Raw genomic sequence first — 21,412 nt, 5'->3', positions numbered from 1 at the left:
TCAAAGCTTTAGTGTGAAAAGGAGTGACAGAAAGCTGGAGAATCTGGTTTAATCTTTAACAAAGGATAACATTTTATAAACTCATAAAATAATGTATAAATGTGAAAAATCAAGTCAAGTTTAGTTATACAGCACACTTAAAAACAAGCACAGTTGACCTGTGCTGTAAAAATAGATACAGTGTGAAATACAATAAAATAATAAAATTGTATAACATGGACAGGTATAAAATACAAAATAATAAAATAAAATAAAAAACAGTAACTTGAGTTATCTCGGTAATGGTAGTGAGGTAAACATTACAATATTTAAATAAAAAATATTTACAGTATTTTACCATGCTGTAGCATAAAAAAAACAGGAAAAGAGTCAAATTAAAATACAATAAAATAAACAGAGGAAATCAGCAACTTAAGTTACCACGGTAATTGTAGTGGAGTAAAAAGAAAGTGAAAAATACAATAAAACAGTAAAATATAATAACATAGACTATACTTTTAAACAAAATTAAAACCAGTAACTTAAGTTACCTGGGCAATTGTATTGGAGTAAAAGTGACAATATTTATTCTCTGAAATTCATGTTACAAAAACGGTATCGACACTTTACCTCCCGACCCATTTGGCTGAATGCTTATTGAAGCTGCGGGCTGCAGATAACCTGAAACCCAGGGAGCTTTGCTTACTGAGGGAGAGTTGTCCGTCGTCTCGGAACTTGTTTGTTTTGCTGGTGGAGAGTGAATGAGGGGAAATGACGTGTCGACTGAGGCTCTCGCCATGTTCTGCTGGTGGAGGGCAGCGATCCAGTGGACACACTCACTGACAGTGGCTGTAATGTGAATGGAGGCGGGCTGCAGGTAAACACACGGCTCCTCTCACTTTGTTTGTTTGTCAGTTTGAGTGACACGTTTTTACCGCGAGAATAACACTTGTTTATTTATAGCTCAGTTGTTGACACGTCTTCACTGAGAGTGCAGCGACACGAGTTTGCGTTATGACCAGGTTGTCTGTTCTTACTCACGCTTTTATTTGCGCTGTTTCTAGCGGAAGTAGCTGCCAACGAGGCGGTTTGTGCCTAACAACTACTGTATCTGGGCTTTATTAAACTGCGGTATAACGTATTAACACACGGGCACGACGCTGTGCACGCGCTTTGTTTTCGTGTGGATGACTCCTGCCCTTTACGCACACGTGAGATTACAGGACATTCAGTGTATCTGGGGTTTGTAGTTTACACATAATGTCGGTGGCGACGGTTCTCCCTTTCTCCCTTCACTCCTTCCATTCATGGTTCTGCTCCGTGCAGCCAGAGAGACGAGGTGCAGGCAGCAACACCTCACTTACTACCGCCTTCACTGGAAATGTCCAGTCTGCATATACTGAAAACTGTACACAGGACATAGCCTGAACAAGTTCAAAGCATATATCTCTAGACATAACCTATACAAAGGACACATGTATCTTTGTATAGAGGAATAGCCTATACAAATGACATATGTATCCTCATACACATTCTATGAGACTCCCCTCACAACAGCAGAGGACACTTTGGCTAGTTAGTGCTCTCCCAGGTTTTTTATTCATGTAAACATATCAAATTACGAAACATTAAGGTGACAGCAAACAACTAATGATTCAATCTTGAATAAATTAGGAAGAAACTGTCCGTGTTCTTCATCACAATAGCAGAAATGATCATTAACACTTTCCAAAAGTCCTATAGTGATGTCTCTAAAACTTGTTTTATAATATTGTCTGGATTTAACGAGCACTTTCCAAACTCCCAACGTATAAAGTGCTCCACAAGGCAGCAAATGAACACAGAGAAGGCATACAATTGTCAGACTTAAAAAAGAGATTCTAAGTTAGATTTAAGAGAATTCAAAGGCATATAAAACTCCAATAAACTCAGGAAAGGCTCTCAGGTAAAAGATTGTCTTAAGGAGGGACTTAGAGGAAACGACTGAGTCAGCTGACCTGATTCCCAAGATCATACCCCTCCAGAGGCTGTTATAACAGTGCCGTAGGTGAGCTGTAACTCAAGCAATTCTAGTTTCATAAGAAAAACTGCTTGTTGGTCTACTGTTAATATTTCAATCTTTATTCCTGCAAATTGATGGGAGCAGCGGACTGTAGATCCTGTTTACACATGCAACCTTGTGCGTGTGTGTCATGTGCCTAAAGGTTTAACAATAAACTCAAGTCACTGTCCTGGGCCATCCCACCTTAGTCTTACACTCTGTTGTCTGCCGTCAAGCGAAACACGATGCTATGACAAGCTGGAAGGAGGAGTTTAAAGCCAAAAGAGAACAAAGTGTCACATGATTTAGGAGAGCAGGCTGGCTAGCGTCCAGTCCCTCAGGTGTGTGAGTGTCGACAGGGATAATTTGATTTCCAACACTGTTCATTATTTCTAAACTGCACCCCAGATCCACCTGAGCAACATATATCTACTTTAAGCACAGCAGACCAACCTGTGTCTCTGGAGTATTCAGGAAATACCTGCTTGGGGGGGGCAGATCAGGTTAGCAACCACCCCTCCCCCCCCCACACACACACACGCAGAAACATTTGCTCTTCCTTCCAGCTGTTAAGTCCCTCAGAAGTTGAAGAGTTTCAGAGGGAGCAACATGAGCGTTGAGGATGATCTTCCTCACGAGCGCATGGACGAGGCCAGGGAACAGGACTGGTCCCCGACGAGGAGCAGAAAAACGACACTGGGAGAGTTCAGGGACCTGTATCTGGGTGACAGCTTCAACACCCTGGAGACGGCGCTCCTGGACACCGCTCAGCTCCACCCGCTCATGGAGACCAAGCTGTACAAGCGGCGCTGGGTCATGCTGCTCGTCTTCAGCGCCTGCTCCATGAGCAATGCCTTCATGTGGCTGCAGTACAGCATCATCGGCGACATCTTCATGCGCTTCTACAGCATCGACTCCCTCGCCACCGACTGGCTCTCCATGATCTACTTCCTCACCTACATCCCCCTCATCCTGCCTGTCATGTGGCTGCTGGACAACCGGGGCATCAGGGACGTGCTGGTGGTGGGGTCGGCCTTCAACTGCATCGGGGCCTGGATCAAGACGAGCACGGCGGACCCCGACATGTTCGCCATGACTTTCTTTGGCCAGTTTGTGTGTTCGGTGGCCACGGTTTGCATCCTGGGCATCCCTTCCAGACTGGCGTCCCTGTGGTTTGGGCCGCAGGAGGTGTCCACCGCCTGTTCCATTGGCGTTCTCGGAAACCAGGTGTGTCTCTGTGTGTACCTGCTGGACTCAGAGCAAATCATGTTGTGTGAGTTTAGTGTTCTGCAAGCCTCCTTGTGTTTGATCTGAAAGGTGTTGGGCAAAACAAAGGCCACATGTCACATGTGACTCAGCCTCACTTCTTATGACTTGTTTTTCCAAACTTCTTCCTGAGTCAGCGGGTTATTAATCTCTCTCTCTGCCAGGGGAGAAAACATATGGCTTCAAACGACAGAGAGAAGAGTCTTAGAAGCGCTCACTAATTTGCAGATCCAGGTACTCATAACATGCTTACGCTGTTTCAGGTTTTTTTTCACAGACAGTTTGCATGCAAGTTCTTTTTTTTTATCAGCTGTGTTTTGGTTTTAGCTCCTAGTTTCGTTTCAGGAAGTAATCTGCTTGGGCTCGTTTAGGTCCTTAGTTTGATACACGTACATGCACACACACACACACACACACACACACACACACACACACACCAGGAAGACAGGTAGCAAATACAGCTGAATGTAGTTCTATTAAGAGGGTCGCCATAGTGATTGCCATGTGTGTGTGTGTGTGTGTGTGTGTGTGTGTGTGTGTGTGTGTGTGTGTGTGTGTGTTGCAGTCCTGATGAGGTATGTCAAAGTGTTACTAGTGGGATGTAACAAAGAACGTAGCCTACATTTACTTTGTTTCTGGACTTAAAGGAATAGTTCACCTAAAATTTTTAATTCACTCATTATTTACTCACCACTAAGTCGATGGAGGGGCGTGTGAGGTGTTTGAGTCCACAAAACACTGCTGGAGTTTCAGGGGTAAACAGTGTAGCAGAGGAATCCAAAACAACCGAAGATATTAGGGGCTTATCTTCAGACGTAGAAAAAGAATAGAAAAACTACACAACATGCCTCCACACTGCTCCTGTGGTTCCATCAAAGTGTCCACAAGCCCTGACCTCCATATTGGACCAGAAAGTAGGTCATTTACACCTTGTTTAAAAGCCTAAATGTCCGCTGATAGCTTTCAACGAGGTGCATTCAGGGACTGCTTCAGAAATGCTAACGTCTTGGCTTATCCACATCTGGTGGACTCTGGTCGAATATGAATGGCAGGGCTTGTGGACAATTGGATGACACCACAGGAGCAGTATGGAGGCATGTTATCTTCAGACGTGTTGTTTTTTCACGTCTGAAGATAAGCCCCTTATATCTTCAGCTGTATTGGATTTGGCTGCTACACTGTTTACCCCTGAAACTCCAGCAGTGTTTCATGGACTCAAACACCTCACACACCCCTCCATAGTGGTGAGTAGATGAGGAGTGAATTTCCATGGGTGAACTATTCTTTAAAATCATTTGTCATGTATATGTCCTTGACTTAAAGAAGATTTATTGTCAGGTACTTTTCACTTTTACTCCACTACATATATCAGCAAATATCCGTACTTCCTACTACATTTATACAATGTACAAAAACATAAGTAGTCCACTGATCCAATCAGAGCAGCAGTACTCACTTGTGAAGAAAATCCAAAATTGATTGGAAGAGACCACTGCAGACACTCAACCCTAATAATGAACTTAGTGACTGTTGCATTAGGGAATAGGCTGCGCTCACCAAGTACCTTTACTTTTTCACACTTTAAGTATATTTAAAAGCAAGCACTTGCTTACTTATACTCAGGACTTAATTATAATGTCCACCACTGGTATGTGTGTGTGCACTCCCAGCCAGGGGGTTTGCAGGTGACTTTTACTGTTTCAAATGTCCACTTCTGAACAAGCTCCTACATTTTTACAACATATGCTTTAGTCAATAAGTTGCCTGAAACCTGAGAATAATTTGGCTTCGTAATCCGGTTAACCTCTAGATTTGTCCTTTTCTGTATGCCAATAAAAACAGTCAGTGTACTCTGCGAAAGCACAAGAGTTCCTATTTAACGGGATATATATGGTTCCCCTTTGATCCCACGACCATCCGTAACACGATGCATAAACAGAGACCCCCCTAAAGGACAACCAGCCTCTCTGATGTTCTTTCAACTCCGAAGCTAAACAGTTTTTCTTTCTGCATTTGAAGTGTGTCCTCTCTCAGCTAAGCCGGGCCAAACACTGCATGCCGGTCATTGTCACACATGTTCTTGTTGTGTGTTTTAGTCCGCCTCCCCGCTGCTTAAAACAAAGGGACACATTGTTGTTATGTTTTTCTCGCTCACCACGACTTTATTCCTTTTGGCTGGGATGCCCTCGTTCTGATACTTCCAAGTTTTCAGGATGAAGTGGTTCACATATTCTCTCTTTGGGTGTTTACATATGGTTTGTGTTACCAAAGAAATAGGCAGGATTTCCAGGAAGACCTGCAAAGCTTTGAAGATCAAACATTTTAACAGTTTTGGTGCAAGAAATAACTTCATAAGAGAGGCTATCCTAGATTTAGATGAGTGAATTAGCTTTTTCTATTTTTAACAAGTTATCAGGGCTCCGTCTTCTTATCCAAGATACATAAATAGATGCAGAGTGTGTTTTCTTTGCTGTGAACACAGCAGATGTGTGACAGTGATTGAGGAAATTTACTCTTCTGTGATTCTTTTGTAAAAAGCTTTTAAAACTTTTAGAGCATAATGACCAAGAGGCACGTTAACGATTGCTTAACTAGCTGATCTCTGGTAACTAGTGTCAATAAAGCAAAGTGTTAATGAGTCTGCAAGGTTATAGACGAGAGGCTAACGGGTGCAGATCTATAAAGCATGAGGATTCTAACCTATTGCTTACTTCAGACACTCATCACTGGGTTGTTCCTCCTGCAGGAACCTGTCTTTTTGCCATTTTCCTTCTCTCAACACGGCTGGTGTCCCCACCAAATTTCTCAGAGAGGCACAGTAACATTTCTGTCGGACCCCTGACAGTGGGATTGGGTATGTCGGGGGGGTTGTTGGTAGCTGAGAAGTTGGACTTGCGTTATAGCTTCATGTTGACCAGGTTTCTTGGCCCGTTTCAGAAGGTAACAAAGTCTACCTACCAAAACCTTAACCCTCTGTAACAAGAGAGAGTGATCAAATATGTGAACTTGTAAGTAGAGCGCATACCTCCGCCAACCAACTCCAAATTTCTCACACTCATATCTTTCTCTCAAATGTCCCTACTTTTTTTATCATGATCCAACATCCAGAGAAATCAGGGAAAATGTCAAAGACACGTAATGTAAAATAACCTGCTGGACCCACCTGCCTGATCCGCACCAAATTTCAATGGGTGCTTCCCTGACCCACACCACACTCTTCCAACAAGTTTCATCTTAATCCGTCCAATGGTTTGGTCATAATCCTGCTAAATAACAAACAAAGGCTGATGAAAACATAACCTTCTTGGTGGAGGTAATTAGTTTGCTGTATACTGATTGGTTGATTTAGTTCCCTTTGGATGGAGCCAGTGAGCCGAGGCTAGCTCTCTGCATTTAGTGTGTTCTGCTTTAACCTAATGTTTAACAGACAGACATGAGAGGGGGGTCATTCTTCTTTTCCAAATCTCAGCAAGAACGTAAAAGGTATTTCAAAAACTCTCTGACATATGTTGTAAAAAAACAATATACAGTATGTATGAACTTCTGATGATTTAGAAAAGGTGGTATACTATCACTCAGACAGATGTGGAGGATTCAAGTGACATTTAGAATTGAACTTTTGCAGCATCAACTCATTTAAGAATTGCACATTTTAACTTTTCTCTTTTTTATTTTAACCCACTTTAACTACTTTTTTTAATTAAATGTACGTATATGTGTATTTGTGCATATGTAGTTGTCAGCTGAAGGTACAGGGGTCATTTTTTTTAATGTAGCGCCTCTCGTCTGCAGATGGGTATTGCCATCGGGTTCCTGGTCCCGCCCATCCTCGTGCCTAATGTGGACGACATGGATGAGCTAGCGCACTACATCAGGATCATGTTCTACATCAGCGCCGGAGTGGCCACCCTCATCTTCGTCCTGGTGGTGATCGGTAAGTCTTCGAGGGAAGATGATGCTGATAATGATGCTCTTGTCCCCGGGCTCACTGAGTGGGTATATAGGAGCTGTCAGGGCTCTTCACTCACTGGCTCATGCAGTAATAGCCCACTGCGAGTCCCCTCCAATGTCAGACAGCTCCCACAGCAATGGCTGGAAAAAGACATGACGCAGATAAAGTTATCTTGACAGTTTGTGGTTTCCAGTGGTCCAGACCATGACAAAGCTGTTACCTCACCTCCCTTTGTCCCTCACAGTGATGCTAATCACATTTGACATATACATTTTCATTGCAATGATGTTTTTGTTTGGCTTTAGCACCAATAGTTTTTTAGAATAAGTTCCTCAACATTAAATGTCATTGTTTGACACAGTTTCATTCATTCTTTCATTGCCGAGCCGCTCATCTCGAAGGCTGAATCCCCCGAGACGTGCTTTCTCCCATGAGCTCCGCAGCGCTACAGTCCACTAGATGAGCAGCTTCGGTAATTGCTGTAATTGTCCAACTTCTGAAGAGATGTGTTCGGACACGCAGGGAGTCAGGAGCGTTTCATGAAATCATCCTCTCGCCCCCTCAGCTCTGTTAAATCCTCCTTTTCACCTCCGTGAAGGACTGGAAGTCGCTGACGGTCAGAGAAACACGGTGAAACGTCACCGTTTATTTCTGGAAGATGCTCAGCGGCTCGGGAATAAAAAGATACTTGATCTTCCGTCCCAGCTTTGACCCTGTGTGAGGACACAGTTTCTCTGTGTGATCACTGGAATCAATTTAGTGGGGGTCTGATCCTTTTTTAGACTGAACCTGTCGCTTTGTGGATTAAAAAACCCACAAATGGATCCACAGTTAGCACAGATGGATTCCATAATTAACCTCTGCCGGTAAAAGTCCACAAAAGACCCCCACAATAAACCCAGCGCTGACTATATATATAAATATATTACATATAAAGATGGATCTCATGAACGCTCCCAAAAGTGAAGCTAAAGCATCCCATCACCTCCATGTTAGTGGATGGGACATGGACCCACTCTACCTCCTGAGCCACAAACGCGGGATCACTGCCAGATACTGAGTTTGCGTATCAAGGCTGTGATAACAACATTAATTAGATCAGATAAGTTAAGACAATCTAGGGACATAAGAAGATGTGGGAACATTCTATTCAGTCAACAAAAATATTTTTCAGAATTTGGATTTAAAAATTGGTTTATAAAGTTAATTATGAAATCAAAGCTGATACAATTTGGTTGAGGTCTCAGGAAGGAGAAAAAAACACAAACAATTTGAATATAGTCAGAAACAAATCAATAAAATGAGGTCATCATCTATGATAGTGCAAATGTTATGACTGAATTACCTAATCTCCAGAGGAATGTCCAGCCCTGGCCTCCTGTAATGAAAAAGCACATGCACACGCACGCACCCCACCATCACTATGGGCTTTGTGTCTCTAAGAACTGATAGGAGACACTATTCCACATTTCTCTCCCTCAGATTATAATGTTTTATAATCTTAAATATTCAACATAACCTCCTGAAATCTGTGCTTCCCAGTGTTTCAGGAGAAACCAGAGATCCCTCCCACCCAGTCCCAGGCTCAGGCCCGGAAGGTGCACCCGGACGAGTACTCGTACAAGGCTTCCATCATGAGGCTGCTGTGCAACAAGCCCTTCATGCTGCTGGTGCTCAGCTACGGTGAGTCTCCCCCTGCTAACCAAGGAAACATTGTTCCAATCCGGCTATTATTATATTCGTGTACATGTAAACATTTGGTGGTGACATGTAGCTCAGCCCGATCTCCAGCATCTTGCGTTTATCTATCTACTGCAGCAGAAGCCTGACCAGGCTCGGATGTTGTTGCATTATCAGGGTGAAAGGTAAAAAGCAGTAGACGCTGATACAGTCATACTTGGTTTGCAGATATGAGGATGTGTCATCATAACACACTTCTTCTTGTGCACTGCACATGTGTAGCTGGGATCTAAAGGTCACTCTGAGATGTTACATGCATGGTCAAAGGGCACTGTGTAATGATGATGATGTTATCGCCTCACAGTTAGAAGAATATTCCTGATTATTTGGGTTTTAACAGTATTTTGTGTTTATAGGGATGTTTGAACCCAGACTGGACGTGTTAGGGTGTCTGTGGTATTTGTAGAAGCGTCCCATCTGGACCTTCACCTTTCCTACAGATCTGTTCAGAGTAGAGACTTTTTCCTATTTGTTGTCTGCAGGCCTGAACGTCGGCTGCTTCTATGCTGTCTCCACCTTGTTGAACCGGATGATCATCGAACACTATCCTGTAAGTTCCAGTGGAAAAAACCTGCCCACTTACTCATGTCCTTATTTCCAACCGGATGAGCTTTGATCGTGTTTCCCCTTCTGAGGTCATGTCTTTATTCTCTCTCTGTTTCTTCCGTCCTCCCACCACTTTTATTCCACGTTTGTGTGACTCACTTCGACACTCGTAGCAATAAAGCTGCCGAGCACATGACTCGGCCGCAGATTACTGGATTCTCTCACACAGGTTGTTTTGACTGAGAGCTTCCAGGACGAGATAACTGCAGAATGTAGGTCTCTTATATGGCCTGAAAAACCAGACATGTTTCTCCCGTTGTTTTTAATCTCAGGGTGAAGAGGTGAATGCTGGGAGGATCGGTCTGACTATTGTCATTGCCGGCATGGTGGGGTCCCTCATTTGTGGCATTTGGCTGGACAAGACTAAAACCTACAAGTAAGACAAACATGGTTTTATTACTATTCATCTGTGCACTTTGTAAAGCAGAAGCATCACCAAACTGAGTTTATGTTATTTCTCCAGTCACCAAGAAGGGACCAGGGCGACAAATGATCCTTGTAGTTTATCTTCCTTCCAAACTACCGGACTCGTACTGTTACCCGCAATTATCTCCAAGTCAAATCCATTGAGAACATATTCACCACTGGCTCTGTTGGTCTTAATGCAATCCATTTGGACACTCCACCTAGTTTGCTGTAGATGCCCTGTAGAGTCTAAAGCCATGTCACCACCTTTCAAAGACTAATGCTAGGAGGCTAACATGTGCTAATTGGCACATGTCATAAACCCAAGGGCTTTTTGTGTGTGAAGCCACTCGTCCGAAAACTGGACACTTCATTATCACGAACTCTGATGAGTTTAGGGTCAACGGTCGCTCTTGTTTGCTGCAGCTCTTCGCTGTGCTTTAAAACCACACGGAACGCCTGAATGAATGTCTTTCAATTCTTTTCACGGGGGAAACGTCAGAGTGAATCAAAGGTTTTGTGTAACATGGCCATGAATGAGAATCCAGCGGAACTGTGTTCTATAGCTATCAGCTTATCTGAAGGGATAGGGTTTACTCTGCTGGTCCTTCCAGGTCACGTCTCAGGCCTCGTGCCACTGCAGCAGACATGGATGACAGAAGAAAAGTGAATATATCTGACCATTCATATCATTGTCAAACTGTACCTGTGGTTTGATCAAGTAAATCCACATTTTCACTTCTTATTTTGCCCAAGTTTCTGAGTTTTTGGTGCCATTCTTATTATTAGAAACAATCCTTGGTCATCAGATTCCCTACATGCCATCAGGATGCTTCGCTGTCCAAGCAGAAATTAGGCCCAGATTCATTTTGTTGACCCTCTCGCTCCCATTGTCCCACGTGGGGATAGAGAGTGAAAGGATCATGTTATATTAACAACCTTTTGCAGCAATGATTTACGCGTGGTTGTACAAGAGACTTGACTAGAGTTGGCTTGTTGATGGCAGGTGGCCCAGGGTCTTTAGTGACCAGGAGTGTTGATAGTCAAGCACCATCCTCAATGAGCAATAAGTCAGTGGCATGAAGTGAGGCGAATACTGGAGACATTTATTTGGTCCCCCCAAAAATGTATAAATACCAAAGTGTTATTTCAAAAATCTAAAACATTTTATTAGTGACAAAGTCTGGGGATAGTTCTTTATTTTGGCTCTTCACTAAGGCTTGTTGGGTCTATCATAACACACTAAGCACATTGAATGCATGCAGAGGAAGTGCTGCAAGTAAAGGAAAGAGAAGAAGGAAGAGTCATGTGACATGCGCCAGTTTAACCCTGCTGTTTGTGCAGATGAGTTTTTCTTCTCTTCCTGGATTTCATGCAGACTCGATGAATTGTGAGTTAAGTGTGTTTCTGTCGACAGTTTATTCTACATTTATTCTTCAAAATGGAACTTTCTACGCAAAATAGTACTTTAAAAATTGGGTCAGGATGCTTTTGCTTAGACACCTTTTTTTTTTTTTTTTACTTATTTTTTGTTTGGTTTTCAACAAACAATATGCATATCCAGACAGTTACTTTCTTTGTCTATTTTTCAACTGTATACAATACTGTTATACATGGTATTCAAGTATAGCGTGCAATGCATAGAAAAAACAACAAACATCAAACAGTGCTCACTCCAAGAAAGAAAAAGGGGGAATAAGAATAGATTATTGATTACATACATAATATATTAAATTAAACAAGGAAAGAAAAAAGAAAAACAAGTAAATGAAAATAAAACCAGGGATAAAGTAATAGTTATTGTCCACTCCAGAATTTAGTATCATAGGTGCTATATATGCTTTTCCGAGAGGATGGTTTATGATGTACATAAGTAGACAAAGTTGACAGATAGCCGCACAACCGGAGGCCCACAGCGATATTAATTAGTAACCCTCATTGTATTAATAACGCAGAGACAGGACCCCATCGTTTAGTAAAGATAGACTTTTGGAGCCTTAATGAATATGTGATTTGCTCCATTTGGTAGATGTGCTTAGACACCTTTAAGAATAAAATAATTGATTTATCAGCATTTTCCATATAGTCTGATGAATTTCAGGAGAAAGTTCCCTGAAGTAGCCAAATGGCTTTTCTTTTAATCTATACAGTAAAAACACAAAAAAGCTTTTGTCAAATTGATCTGCAGGATTTTCTTATCAACCTGGACAGGAATGTAGGAAACCAGAGCCCTGTCACAAGATTCAGGTTCTTAAATATGTTAAAGACCACACAGATTAACATGAACCCTTAGAGGATTTGGAGACTATATAGTCACAATAATATTTCACTGTATACCACACAAACAATGTGTGCTCTGTGTAAAGGTTGTACACAATGATCCTCATCCGTCTCCTCTATTTTCAGACAGACCACCTTGCTTGTGTATCTCCTCACGCTGATCGGTATGCTGGTCTACGCCTTCACCCTCAACCTGGGTCACCTGTGGGTGGTGTTTGTCACGGCCGGAGTTTTAGGGTAGGTAACCAGTAAAGAGCGGAGGCCACCGAGGTCTTAAACATCACAGCCGGGGCTTGAAGTTAACACCTGACAACCTTCAAGATGAGTGAACAAATGAACTGGCATGAGTTGGGTTATTTAAAGAAAAACTTTGTGATGTGCAGGAATTCAGAGTGTCTGGTATCATTAACAACTTTATGATCCAGAATAAAACTTTAGCTGCTGAATTTAAATCACATTTCTCTGTATTATTAGTGTTCATTGTCTTTTCAGTTGCTGATCCGTTAAGGACCTGAGAAACCATTTTCTCTGTGTTTATGGGACTTATAAACCTGGATCACAGCAGTACAACATCATTCTGTTTGTAACAGTATTTGAGCTTCCCACCCTGAGCATGATGTCAGAGGGAAATGGCCGCTGTGTGAATATGAACTGTGTCTCAATTTAGGGGCTGCACCCTTTGGAGGACATGGCCATTGTTGTCCATGCACCCTAGGTGGTCTCCGTGGGCCGTGTGGACCACCAGGGCCAAACCGAAATGAAATCATTTGAATATTTGAATCAGTCCTGTCATTATTTCTGCCTAGCAATAGAGCTGAAGTTGGACACACTTAGAAAGTTCTAATGCCCCTTGTTTTTTTAACCATGTGTTCCATAGCAGGAGTTGAGTTGAAGGGTGATACTCAAGCGTTGGATGTCTCAAGGACACAGCCCCTGAATTGAGACACAGCTGTAGTCTTATATCTTTTCGAATCTGGAGGTTGTGATTGAAAACTTTGACTGTTAATGATCCCCTCAAGGCTGCTTTTGTTTGTAGGAAGATTACTTTGAGTTGTGTGATGGCTCAATCATCACAGATCTTTTCAACCCAAGCTATTTAGAGAAAGATTACTTTGAGTTGTGTGATGACTCAATCATCCCAGATCTTTTCAACCCTGAGGAGATAATGAATCACATGTGTTGCATTGTGAGATCTTCAGGTCTGAGCAGCTCCTAAGCTTGATTTGCTCATAATGTCTGTGTGTGGTTCACGATCTCTGCGTTCCTCGAGACAAACTCCTCAGACTCCTCAGTCCACGTGCTGCGTACTTTCAAATGATTGCTATTTATGGTAAGCTGATTATGCCCATAACTGGTTTCCATAGTGATTCCTTTGTCTGGTTGAAACCCAGACGGGATTTATTATAGAGCAATATGTACTTGCACTACTTTCACACTCATTGTGCTCTGTACTATTCCTCGATGTTGATCAAAACAATCAGTGATGTTAGAGAGTAAAATAACTGCAGATCCCACACTTTTGTTGTTACTGTTAATTTGACCAGTGTCTTGTGTCCCCAGGTTTTTCATGACGGGGTATCTGCCTCTGGGCTTCGAGTTTGCAGTAGAGCTCACCTACCCTGAGTCAGAGGGAACCTCGTCAGGGCTTCTCAACTGTTCCGCTCAGGTTTTCCTCATTTTTCCACATCTGTAGAAAAACACAGTCCAATGTTGGTTTGGCTCTTCACTGAAATCATTCCTTTTTATTCTGCTTTCAGATCTTTGGAATCATCTTCACCATTTCCCAAGGGAAGATAATCGATAAATGGGGCACTTTTGGAGGAAACATCTTCCTGTGCATCTTCCTCCTAATAGGAGCAGTATTGACAGGTGAGATATCAACTGCTCCTCTGTTTCCTCTGAACAGTCCTGACAACACAGATCCACTTTCCACAGAACACTGAGCTCATATCATTAAAAGCATTCATGCACTAAAGTTAAAGTCAACTTTGAACGCACCTTGTATTTCAGTATTGCAGTGTGACTATTTAAACCGTGGCTGATTGTCTTTTCAAGGCTGGAGTTACTCGTGCAGGAAGTCGTTTCGTGGGATAAAGTCTCCCCCTAGTGGATGAATGAATTATCACATTGTGTTAAAGACAAAATAGAATGGCGCACATACCCTCACCAGTGCCCAACAGTCCCCTTATGAAACCACATTTAAATTGACTAAATTTGGATTTTTATTACGATCTGATCCAAATTGTACGCACTCATAATCATCAAAATTATTTTCATCAAGATCTGCATTCAATGTGACTGCTTGGAAAAGCTTTCTGTGTCATCCCTGCTTATCAGTTTTTTGTTCCTGAAACACGCTGAATAACCGAAGTAATTACTGATTATAGACTGTATATTAAAAAAATTAACTCAGCTTATTGGTGTGAAAAGTTAAGCATATGCAGGAGTGCTTAACCATGGATTTTGCTGATTTACTAGAGGAACACCATTTTCCTCATTGTTCTATCCAACCTTATTCACATTATCCCGCCTTTCAGTTTAACAGAAAGTCCACCAGCACCATAACGTTTCCCTCTCCTCCATATTCATCCCAGGATTCATCAAGGCCGACCTCCGACGGCAGAAGGCCAACCTGCGGGCCGAGGTGCAGCCAGTGAGCGTGAGTACATCTGGGTGTGCTACTTGAATTCAGAGGTGGGATCTTCACATCCCCGTGGTTAGGGGATGTGAAGGGTACCGCGCTGGCTCTGGGCAGAATTCACTCTGCTGGCTGCCTCGCTGCAGTCCTCACCCTGCAGTGCACGGCTGCAGACATGGGGCTGCTCTGCTGGAACCTTTCGCTGAACTCACGATAAAACGTCCTCAACTCTAACTAACTGCATGTTTTCAAACCTCTGCTGTAACCACCTGATTTCAGGTTGATGCTCGGGAAATTGCTCTTATTTACACTTTCACACGGGTGCATTTGACAGTTAACCCAAACAAATCTGTAACCTGTAATTATAATTCGTATCAATCACTATAATAATATGATAATAACTCACCACATTCCACTATTAAGAAATATGAAGCAGGTTCATTTGCTAAACTTATTTGAGAACCATCTATAACAAAGATCAGGAGCTTATGTATAAAATTCACTGAAAAAAAAAGAAGCCTCCAACTGCTCAAAGTCACCTTTGAATTTTGAACCATGAATGACACATTAACTGCACAGTACTTCACACTTGTTGGCTTTTTGAAGCATGGGGATTTCTTGCTCTTTTTCCTTTTTCCGTTTGTAATATTCCAGTTCGAACTAAAATGACACTCGGTCGGGTGCACACCTCCTCCAAGGCCCAACAGTCCCCTTGGATTTAATCAAGCTGCACCAAGTTCCATAAATAATTCACACGAAAGTCCTATCTCTCAAATTATACAAATACAAATCTGGATCCACCCCTTTTATGCATCTAAAAGGGAAAGCTCCAGTATTTTTTTTTGACTAAACAGTAACAAATACTATACATTCTTTGTTTAATTAATGAGCCAGTTCTGTTAAAAAAAGAACCAACCTAGTGAGATGACTATCGAAAATAATGGAAAATAGCAATATATATTATATATTATATATTACACAGTACTCCATATGTCCCTCACTAAGTGGATCTTAGGTGAGCAGTCTTGTAGCAGCAGTATTAGGCGGCTGTTAGTTTGGTGGAGGCAGACTCATGGTGGTGGTGTGTGGAGGTGGAGGAAGAGAAGGCCCCCCCCAGGGCCCTTCAGAAGTGTGACCCCCAAGCTATTGTTCCAGCCTACAGGGTCTGAGTCATCGGTGCAGGACTACGGGGCCACGGCGCGCAGAGGCACCTGGCAACTACAGTCTTGACATAAACCCACAACCTCACAAAAACTAAAACACACACCTGCAAAGGTACACACACACACACACACACACAAACACACACACACACACTCACACACACACACTGGACATTTTACAAGTTATAAACCATATCTTAAATGTAAAAGAGCCTCTGAAACGTCAACATAGAAGTAAGCCATATTCAAAATACTTTGTACAACTGAACTGTCCTACATCACACACCAGCGCACAGTCAGTTCTTATATTAAACAGGGTCACTGCTGTGACTGTGGAATAAAACAAGTCATCCAGATTGTTCAGCTCGTTATGACGTTTTCACAGTTGTGCATCTTTTTTTGTCCCTTCAGAACAACATGATTTTTGTACTTTCAACAAATCAACTTCTGTAAATTAACTATATGTGATTAACTCACAGTACTAACTGGTAGATTCTAGTACACTAGGGATCATATTGATGAAATGCAAGAAGTGAATGAGAAGTTGTTAATTGTTTAACCCTAAAAGTAAAGAATGATGAATGCTGATGTTCTCGTGTATCTCTGCTCTGCTGACAATTTGTGTGTTTTGATGAGATACTCAACGACCTCCTTTCACGTCTGTGGTTGTGTCTGTCCTCGTCCTTCACAGACAATAACAGCTGATGTGGAAGGAGACATTTCTCCACCTGAAATCCTGAAACAGATGAAGTTATGAGGAGGATGTCCACTCTGCCAACGACAACGTGTACAGATAAAAACACAATCAAATATTGACTCTACTCATACACTCGAGATAACTAGAAGTGTGTGTTTAGAGTGTGTACCTCTACTAAGGCTGACACCCTAACTTGCCATGTCACAGAAATTGGAAAAAATCATTCTGGATTTCCCTGTTAATCCAGATCCGAAATTGAATGGCTTCCTCCCGGGGTCATGTGCCAGCCCTCTAACAAAGTTCCACCGAACCCGATCCCGTAGTTCTCGAGTCATCCTGCTGACGAACTAACAACACTGAAAACATAACCCTCTTGGTGGAGATGAGACGCTGCCGTGAGGAGGACGGAACACACCTGCTGTACATTATTCTGTACGTGGGGGAGGATGCTGCACTCTCTCACACTAATTATCCCGAACGCAACTTAACTCAAATTGAATCAAGCACAAGTCAATCCTGCAGCGTACTGCAGACATGCTGTCACACTGACTGGAACATTACCACACTCCTCATCTTATTTATACTTTTTAATGTGTCTCTCTTTTACGGTCCTCTGGTTAATGTTAAGGATTTACGGGTACAATGAGCAATATTTTAAGAGTGTGTGTTTCTTTATATTGGACCAATGCTGTGTGTGAATGAACTCATCCTTTACATTGCTAAATGTTTTCAATAAGTGTTTTTGTTTTTTTAGAAAATTAATCTTTACTGTGATGTGATATTCTGCTGCGGCGGTGAGGTTAGCCATTGCATCCTCTCTGCCTGTCAGTCAGGATCACACGGAGGTATGAACCTCTGAATCCTGCTGATTATAGACATGGTTGATGCCGTGCATCTGAGTTCACTTTTAAAGGTCAGTGTTGTTCTGCTTTGAACAATCTCTACAAGAAGACGTTTGGTGATGAACATCCGACACATTAAAGCAACACTATGTAACTTTTGCTGAGAAACAGCGCCCTCTGCAGCCACAGAGGGAGATCACCTCTGTTTGGGTCCATGTACGAGTGTTGGTTTTTCATGTAGAGAAACATTCCTGATATTTTAAGTTTCCACGCTAACTATCAAAGATAAACAGTTTTTTTTAAATGACTTCTAGCTCTTTTTAACTGATCTACATTTAATCATTACTCATGAACGTGCTACAGCCCACATTCTGGCAATTGAAGCTGTGATCAATGTATTAACTAAGAAGATCGTACCGGCTCACTGAAGTCACATAGAGTTTTCTCCCTTTTTCAAGTCAGGGAACCATCAAAACTAATTTTGAAGTTGCTATTTTGGGAAAAGTTCAAAAAAGTGTTGCTTTAAGGGTGTCCGCACAGCTGAAAGGAAAAGACAAATTAATCAGTTGTCCTGTCATTTTGCACAAGAAAATGTTTTTATGTTTTTCATGTCATTCAAACTAGTTAACCAGTGTTTGTACAGGTTGTCAGTAACGCACGTTGTGGTCGGTTGTGTGTTATTTCAGTGGCATTTTTTGGGACATTTCACGGTGATGTGAAAAAGTTTCTACACCCAGAGAGTTTTTCTTACCATTTAAATGTTTTAATAGATTTTTTCAAATTGGGAGGTATCTATGGGAGTTTTGTTCCCCACCTCCCTGGCTGAACCAAAGTTTGTGAGTGTTTTCTGCACTTTAATCCATCTCATGAAGCCAAAGTCAGCGCTGAAAACAATCAGCAAAACACCTCGCTGAGGAACCCAAATATAACATTTAAGCAGCGCATGATATCACACATCAAAACAACGTAAGAACACAATCACACTCCTGACAACAAGATGTCTGCACATTTAACACAGCTGTTCAGAAATACATCTCATTAGCTTATTACTCCAGTAGAACATTTAAAAATCTTATTATTTAATTTAAAAAAAGATCAGAAGTTCCCAGGGTGTACAAACTTTCACAGAAACAAAACAATTGCTAATTTAAGTTGTTGTGATATTTTGTGATGAAGAGCATCAGCTCTGAATAATTTCTCTGATGTCTTAACTCAGCACACCTCACTCATAACAGGATGATTTTAACATGACATGTAATTGCACTGTCCACTGTAAAATGTCCAGTTAAAAAATCATGAATTACATTGAGGCAGGGTGTTTTGTGTACAGTCTTTAGAAAGTGTCCCAGTTTGAAATGAAAGCACATCCACGTCTCATGCTCCTCAAAGCCACAAGCAGCACAAGCAGGACGAGTCCACTCAACAACTGTTTGGTGCTGGGACTCAGTTACGTTTCTTCCGTCGTGCTCCCACTTCTTCTTGAGTGTCTGGAACACACTGGAATCCAATCAGCATTCCGACAATAGAGAAACCTAAAGACAAAAAAACACGTTCAGATGTGAATCAGGATTCTTTTGTCTGGCATTCATATTTAATATTATTTAAAGGATCACTGTGTAACTTTTACTGAGCAGAAGCGCCCTCTGCAGCCTAATGTGTTTGTAAGAGGCATGATGTAATATATTATTTTAAAAACTATGGGACGTGTAGGTTATTTTGTGTCTAGTTATTTTAATAGAGGGTCATTTAAGAGCCGGTTATGAGCAATAGGTATTGGGGAGCACACGTTCATACTGTACCTCAATCTGCAAGACATCAATTCAATGTAAGTTCATTATTCATGATTTTTGCAATAAATGGGAACATCACCTAAAAGCACAAACTTGGACCTGATCTCATCATTGTCTCTGTAAAAACATATAATAAGAATATGAATATTCAGGGCAAGGCGTATGCAAAATCATTGTGTTGCAGTAGCAGCTCCTCGGCAGAACATGTTGAAATGAGAAGCTGAATATTGTGCATTGAACAGATGCTGTAAATATGAATTGATATTAATGTGAATATTGTGCATTGAATAGATAAAGTTGCACAACTGCCTTTCTTTGGGTATATTTTTGCTCGTACATTGAGCCTTATTATTTGCAAAAAGAATAAATATGATCCTCCTAAGAGAGTTTGTTTGGACGATATCCGGGGTGGTAGATTGTTTGGAATGAAAAAGTGACCTTGGGCCTGACTCAGGTGGGGACCACTGGTGTAAAGAGTCCTACTCACTTGCCACGATGAGCGGCGCCATGACCCCGATTGTCAGAGGGGCAGTTTTGTAGATGAAGGCTTCGGACAGAAAGTGTCCTAGCGCCAACACAAATGTCCACAAGGTGATGTGATACAGCCTGCAGGCGACAACACAGCACTCAGTAGATATACATCACATGTCGACGACCAACAGAAACAAGGTGGAGAATGTGAGAAGCCGTCTTACGTCCTGTTCTGAATATCAATGGCACAGGCACAGCGAATGATCGATGACAGCAACGTCCAAATGCCGAAGGTCCGAGCCTGGAGACCATTCACTAGGGAAACGGACGAAGAAGGTAACATCAGGCAGGTTGGAGTTAAGACAAACACAGGAAAATATCATGATCAAGTCGTCTGTAGGTCCCATGTCAGTTATTACTGTGACAGAGAAACAGAACAGACCAAATCTGCCTCATTTCAACTTGATGTATTTACAATATGCATTAAGAGTCTGAACTATGAATTAGCTGGGCCAATATTAAAGTCTGATATCAGCTTTTGACAAACACTTTATGGATCATACACATTTAAATGCCAGGAGTGAATCTTAGCTGCATTATATAGAGAGAGATAGATAGATATTGTCATATCACACATTGCACAATATTTGGTTATCCTAATAGTGTAATAAACAGCTTATATGATGTGATCAGCTGCATTATTGTTTAGTAATAATACAAATAAATGTTTTCCAATTCAAAGCTGTTTTAAAAACGTACACACACAACATATAGGAGACATGTCACTGACATCCCTCTCAGCTTAGATGAGTGAGAATGATATAAATTGTTGTTTGGGTCCAAAGCACTGATGTATTATTATGAGTCGTCCATGCCAGTTGCGGTGTCCCTCAGGTCCAGTCAGCTCCACTCACCAAACTCCGGCGCGCCCGTGTAGAGCTTCTCTGACAGGAAGCTGTGATCTCTGAAGCTCTGCAACGTGTTTCCCACCGCGATGACGGACACCATCACCAGCCAGCTCCGCAGGACGTTCAGGAGGCGACTCATCCTGGCTCTCTGTCTGTCTGACTGTCTCTCTGCCTGGATGTGTCTGTCCGATTGTCCCTCTGTCTGTCTGTCTTTCTTTCTTTGTGCCTGTGTGAGAGACGCACCTGTCAGACGCGAATAAACAACGTCAACACAAAGACTGACTCCTCACATCACATGTAGAGCATCTTTTCGTTAGCGACATATCAACCACTAATATGCAGCATAATATAGCAGCTAATGTTGCTATACACCGGCTAATACCGTATTATGATAAAACAAATAACACGACTGGTTTATGTGTTTACCTGACGGGGTGTATCAAAGCACCGTGTAGCCACACATCTGGTAAAAAAACACAATACTCGATGTAGAGCAGGATGTCATTCGGACCTGGACTGTGGGGTTGACCTATAAGAGAGCTCGGAGAATGGCTCCATCGAGTCGCACCACTCATATGATTGGCCGATTCAAGAGTTAGGATTCCGCCTATTTTCTTCACCAACCAATAGAATC

At 42.0% G+C, this 21,412-nt stretch overlaps 2 protein-coding genes across 4 annotated transcripts; one reads left to right on the top strand and one right to left on the bottom strand.

Moving 5' to 3' along the window:
* The first annotated feature begins 696 nt into the window (after positions 1–696).
* flvcr2a (FLVCR heme transporter 2a) lies at positions 697–19,491 on the top strand. Of its 2 annotated transcripts, XM_053434524.1 has the most exons (12): positions 697–856; positions 2,587–3,247; positions 7,079–7,220; positions 8,781–8,921; positions 9,461–9,528; positions 9,857–9,960; positions 12,396–12,506; positions 13,830–13,935; positions 14,027–14,138; positions 14,864–14,928; positions 16,063–16,182; positions 16,762–19,491. In XM_053434524.1, exons 2-11 carry the CDS (start codon positions 2,630–2,632, stop codon positions 16,135–16,137), a joined length of 1,542 nt encoding a protein of 513 aa, XP_053290499.1. In that variant the 5' UTR covers positions 697–856; positions 2,587–2,629; the 3' UTR covers positions 16,138–16,182; positions 16,762–19,491. The 2 variants fall into 2 exon arrangements, with proteins under 2 accessions (XP_053290499.1, XP_053290500.1); XM_053434525.1 differs by lacking the exon at positions 16,063–16,182 and having other exon boundaries at positions 699–856.
* Positions 18,172–21,344, bottom strand: erg28 (ergosterol biosynthesis 28 homolog). Of its 2 annotated transcripts, none has more exons than XM_053434526.1 (5): positions 21,205–21,344; positions 20,785–21,021; positions 20,095–20,185; positions 19,887–20,005; positions 18,172–19,141 (listed from the first exon to the last, which is right to left on the bottom strand). In XM_053434526.1, the coding sequence occupies exons 2-5, from the start codon at positions 20,915–20,917 to the stop codon at positions 19,053–19,055; spliced, it is 432 nt and encodes a 143-aa protein (XP_053290501.1). In that variant the 5' UTR covers positions 20,918–21,021; positions 21,205–21,344; the 3' UTR covers positions 18,172–19,052. The 2 variants fall into 2 exon arrangements, with proteins under 2 accessions (XP_053290501.1, XP_053290503.1); XM_053434528.1 differs by having other exon boundaries at positions 20,785–21,004; positions 21,205–21,317.
* Between the last annotated feature and the right edge of the window lie 68 nt (positions 21,345–21,412).

This window comes from Pleuronectes platessa, chromosome 11 (genome assembly GCF_947347685.1).
Source record: "Pleuronectes platessa chromosome 11, fPlePla1.1, whole genome shotgun sequence".
NCBI lineage: Eukaryota > Metazoa > Chordata > Actinopteri > Pleuronectiformes > Pleuronectidae > Pleuronectes > Pleuronectes platessa.
This window is presented reverse-complemented; position numbering and strand designations above follow the sequence as displayed.